This window comes from Puma concolor, chromosome B2, assembly GCF_028749965.1.
Source record: "Puma concolor isolate L17-30 chromosome B2, mPumCon1.1.hap2, whole genome shotgun sequence".
NCBI classification, from domain to species: Eukaryota; Metazoa; Chordata; class Mammalia; order Carnivora; family Felidae; genus Puma; species Puma concolor.
In genome coordinates this window covers 100,392,384-100,396,936 of record NC_141671.1, presented here as the reverse complement: position 1 = coordinate 100,396,936, position 4,553 = coordinate 100,392,384, and the positions used below count along the sequence as shown (strand labels likewise).

General features: G+C 57.5%; 2 protein-coding genes across 6 annotated transcripts in view; one reads left to right on the top strand and one right to left on the bottom strand.

The window, feature by feature from the left end:
- Positions 1-132: 132 nt before the first annotated feature.
- Positions 133-3,068, bottom strand: SMPD2 (sphingomyelin phosphodiesterase 2). The gene is made up of 10 exons (XM_086707564.1): positions 2,936-3,068; positions 2,614-2,710; positions 2,410-2,486; positions 1,962-2,055; positions 1,730-1,819; positions 1,412-1,494; positions 1,150-1,282; positions 953-1,057; positions 637-792; positions 133-539 (listed from the first exon to the last, which is right to left on the bottom strand). Exons 1-10 carry the CDS (start codon positions 2,983-2,985, stop codon positions 150-152), a joined length of 1,275 nt encoding a protein of 424 aa, XP_086563690.1. The 5' UTR covers positions 2,986-3,068; the 3' UTR covers positions 133-149.
- Positions 3,069-3,565: 497 nt separating this feature from the next.
- PPIL6 (peptidylprolyl isomerase like 6) overlaps positions 3,566-4,553 on the top strand; it is a 32,238-nt gene continuing 31,250 nt past the window's right edge. For all 5 annotated transcript variants that reach the window (XR_015251463.1, XM_086707566.1, XM_086707565.1 and 2 more), the window contains exon 1: positions 3,566-3,700. Coding sequence is in view for 4 of the 5 variants with exons in the window: in XM_086707566.1 (XP_086563692.1) it covers positions 3,566-3,700 (135 nt within the window). In the remaining variant the exon portion in view is untranslated. The remainder of the gene's footprint in view (positions 3,701-4,553) is intronic.

Sequence of the window (4,553 nt, the reverse complement as noted above, 5' to 3'; positions counted from 1 at the left end):
CACAGGCCTAACACTGCCTGCAGGTGAGATGCAGGGAGGGCAGATGTGTAGGAGCCTGACAGTTTATATTATGATAGTCACACTGACCGACCCTTGACCCCAATCACTGCTTCTACAACAAAAGCACAGAGCCACAAAAGTGTCAAGCTTTATTGTTCCTCAGATCTGTCCCCCTCCTGCTGTCCCAGGAATAGGGCTGCCTGAGACTCTGGGTCCAGGTCGTGGGCCTCCCTTGCCCTTCCCAGCATATGCTGGAGCTCAGCCCGGGCCCTAGATAAGCCCTTGGCCTCCTGCATGTGGAAGAGGTAGACTGCACCTGCCCCCAACAGCAGTCCTACACTGGGAGTCCAGAGCATTATGGCAACCTCCCTGACCCCTCCCCCGGCTGCCAGAGCACACAGCAATGCCAGAAGGAGCAGCCCTAGACCAATTACGTAGCCGGCGAAGGTGGCCCACCAGCGAGCTTGAGCCATGCCGAGGTCCAGCTCTGCCCAGGCCTCCTTTAACACACTGATCAACTGCGACCTTTCTGCTGGTCCTAGAACAAGGCAGGGTAGTGGGGCAGGAGAGAGAGGGTCAGAGTGGAGGAGCCGCCTTATGGTGGGGAGGGACCTGGGGAGAGGGTGGGGGTGTCTTACCGTGAGTAGGGCTGGGGGTGTGCTGGGGAGGGCTGTGTCTCACACAGAGAGTAGCCATCAGGGCCTCATGATCAGAGAGGGGGGTGCCACTGTGAGGATCATGGCCAGCAGTGGTTCTCAGAGTCTTACAGGAGATGTAGAACCCAGAAACTGCCTAGGAAAAGTAAGGGCCAGAGAGAAACATATTTGAGGCCCTCTTCCCATTCTCAAGCCATCAATAATCTACGACTAGACCAGATGGACAAAAGATTAGCACAAGCTGGTGAAAGACAGAGACACGGTGGGTGAAGACACATTGATGGGAGAGGCCTGACCTTATATAGCACATAGTCAATGCGGATGCCAAAGGGAAATGGCTCTAACTCCCTCTGATTAACGTAGCAGTTCTCAGGTACCATCGTACAGCCTTCTTCAGAGCCCTAGGCGAGTAAGTGGTTCATGCTAGGACACAGGGGAGGAGGAGGAGAGAAGCTGGGGGTGTAGACATGGAAATTATCAGGCAGGTCCTCACCTTGAAGTCCCGGGTCTCAAGGTAGGCATCATGCAGCCCTGTCCACTCCTTCAGCAGGCGGCAGCCCAGGTCCTTCGGGTGCAAGTTAAGGTCCCCACACAACAGAACCACATCGGCCTTCTTGGATGTGTGGCTGGGGGAACCAGGTTGGTGAGGCAGGAGTTCTCTCCTGACCAGCTGTGCCCACCTAGAAGTGGGGCCCTGGCCACCCCTCAACCCCTGACCCCATCCCACTTCCCCTGTCAAGCCCAGGCTCACACACTGGATGAACTGGGCCAGTTCCCAAGCTTGGGCCACACGATGTGCTAGGTAGATGTCCTTCTGTCGATTGTACTCGGCATGGAGCTGAGCAAGATAGGTCAGATTATAGCAGTTGAGACGGGGGGTCCCAAAGACAGGTCTGAATCATGCTGGTGTCTGTTACTTGGCATGATACTTGGTTAAAAGATGGGCAAACCTTGCCTACTGACCTTAGGAGATCCTGCCCCCACACCTCACCCCCAGGAAGCCCAACCAGAGGAGTCCCATCTCTCCCTCCCAGGACCAGGCCACCTGTCCCAGCCCCGCCAGCTTCACTCACATGGGTCACGTAGGCATTGAGTACCAATCCACTTAGATGAAGCACCAGCAGACCCACAGCCTTCCCACAGAACCAGTCTCCATGATGGATCTGCAGGCAGGAGGGAGCTAGAACTCAGGGCACTGCCACCCTCCTTCTGCCCGTTTCTGCAGCCCAAGAAAGGCTGCCTCCTTTACCGTGTGGTACTGGGGGGTGGGAGAGGGTGGTGGAAGAAATCTGATCTAAGGCTTACCATGTAGGGGTACCCATTGAGGGTGTAGACGTGCTGGGTGAATTCCTGAATTGGATGTTTGGAGAAGACGCAGAGGCCACTGCCAATGACGCCACTGTAAACCAAGTTCTGGTTAACAGCCAGAAAAGCAGGAAGAGAAATACCCAGCTCTCTTCTCCCTGGTCACCCAGCTTGTATCAGCTACTTTTTCCTCACTCTGTTGCTGAGATCAGCACCAGAGGAAATCTCAAAGCAACAGCCTTTGTGGGGTGATACGATGGAGTGTGACTTGGTAAGGCTGGGATGGGCTGAAGAGATAGGATCTTCCTGGTTCCACCTAGTCCTGCACCCACACACAGAGGAGAGGACTCGGGAAGACGGAGGAGGGTGCAGGTGGGATAGGGAGGGGCTGGCAGGGCCAAGAGCTTCCAGGTCTGAGAACAGACTTCCAAACAGGAAGGTTTCTCACCTCCTGAAGTAGTGTGCGGCGGGGTAGGTAGGCAACAGCTTCTGTCTCAGGTACTGGAAGTCCTGCTCACTCCACACCTGAGGGAAGGGGTGAGGATGCCTGCCTGTCTCCCCCCGCCTCCCCCACCCCGGGGAAAAGTCCTCTCCTGCGCCCCCAGCAGCCCCCGTCCCAGCCAGGGTTCCACACCAGTTCTGCCCTGCCCACCTCTTCCAGGAGAGCTAGGTCGAAGCTTTCCATGTTTAGAAAGTCTCCCAGGCGCTTCACGCGGTCACCCCGGTGCTTGCTCAGGTAGGGAATGCCCCTGAGGACGAGAAGGGTGGGGGGAGGTGACGGCTGGAGGCGCTCCGCTTCTCCGTGCACCACCGGAGCTGGGACCAGGTGCGGGCCCGGAGATGCGGATGCCCCCCGGACCCGGACACCTTAGGGCACGGTGGAGCCGTGGCCCGGAGGTGAGGAAGGCCTCCTCCCTCAGACTGTGGGTGCGAATGCAGCTGTGGCCCCCGGCCCACCCCGCGGGCGCTCTCACCAACAATTGAGGTTAAAGATCCTCAGTCGCAGAGAGAAGTTGGGCTTCATGGCGAGCGGTCCGGGGGCGCGGGACGGCGCTGCCTCCCCGGCGACGGCCGCGGCGGGGGCGGGGGCGAGCGGGCGGCACCTCCTCCCGGGGCGGCGCGCACAGGTGGTCGGCTCCGCCCCGCGCTCCCTCGAAGGCCGCGGCCTCCCAGCCCGCGCCGCGCAGGCCCTGGGCCCGGGTCCGAATCCGCGTTACCCGGGCAACCGCCCCACTGGCAGCCAACCCACCCGGAAAGGCGATCTGCTGCGAAGTTGGGCGCTGCCGGGAGGCGAGGGCCGCGCGCGAGGTCCCTGAGGGGGGATACCAGAGAGGAGTTCGGGCGGGCGGCCAGCCGAGTGGAGGCACACGGGACACGGAGTTCTCCGTCCCTTCGCGCGGAAACTCCGTCCCTGGCCTCAGCCGCCCGCGAGCCCTCTCGCCTCTCGCCCGGCTCAGCAGCAACAGGCGCAAAGTAGAGAAAAGACCCGCCCGTCGCCGCCCTCCCCCTCGCGTCCTTCCTCCCAGCAGGCGACGGGGGCGGGGCCGCACGGTTGCCCTGGCGACGCGCAGTGTTTGTGCTCGGAGCAGTCCCCCAGCGCCGCCATGGCTAGCCAGCTGCAGCGCGGGCCGAGGCCGGCCCCATACTGCTCGAAGTCACCGCCCGAGCAACCGCTGCAGGTGAAGGTGGTGGGGCTCTTCAAAAGCTCCAGCTTTCACATCGCGAAGAGCGCTGCCGAGGTAACCGCGAGAAAACCACAAGTGCGGATGGCTCTCCCGTCTCCTCGGGCTCGCGCTTCCTGGTGACCCGGGTCGAAGTTCGGGGACGTAGGGAGGTGTCCCTGGCGGGCAGCGTCAGTCTGTACCTCCTAGGGGTCAGGGTCGGGTCGGGCGGACGTTCCACTACCAGAAGGGCTACCTTTAAGGGGGGATCCGAGCAAAGGAAAATTAAGAATCTTGCTGGAAGGAGGGTAATTGCTATAGACCCACATTTTATTTCCACATTTTTACGTGAATTATAGATTTTAAAAATTTATGAAAAAATGTTTAAAAATAAGTGACACCGCATAACTACAGATTTTGTTATAAACTCCCTTCCCAAGTTTTTGGAAACTTCATTTGGGAAGGCTTCTTTTCCCTCCTTTAAATTTCCTATAGCAGTTACTGCATTCCAGTCGAATTAGGTGCTTAAGAAATTTCTTAACAAACGACCCCCAAGTGCTTTGGAGAATCCAGAGATTACTTTGCAAACACACAGACCGATATAAAAGGAAAAACACTTTAAGCAACTGGAAGAATTTGGCTGGGTCAGTAATGGTGCAGCACACCTATTATGCAAATGCAGAAGTAATATAGAAATGCAGAATTCAGCACATCTCTGGGGTTTGCTCCGGGAATGCCACTGTAGGATTATGCCAAAATCCTCTCATTCAAAACCCTACTAGACTCCAGGACCATGCACTATGTTTGTATCTCTCAAAGTATCCAGCCAGATACCTGATACAAAATGTTCTCAAACAGAAGAAATCTTAAGCAATTCCTGCCTTGTTGCCTGCTGTAAGTCCACAGTTAAGAAAAGTTTGTAACTGCATCA

Bases quoted from the DNA above. Each gene is read 5' to 3' on its own strand.
- SMPD2 (XM_086707564.1), bottom strand. From the start codon at position 2,985: ATGAAGCCCAACTTCTCTCTGCGACTGAGGATCTTTAACCTCAATTGT. The intron at 2,056-2,409 runs GTGAGAAACCTT...CTTGGTTTACAG, and splicing joins GCCGCACACTACTTCAGGAG to TGGCGTCATTGGCAGTGGCC. The intron at 1,495-1,729 runs GTGAGTGAAGCT...TATCTTGCTCAG, and splicing joins TCAATGCCTACGTGACCCAT to CTCCATGCCGAGTACAATCG.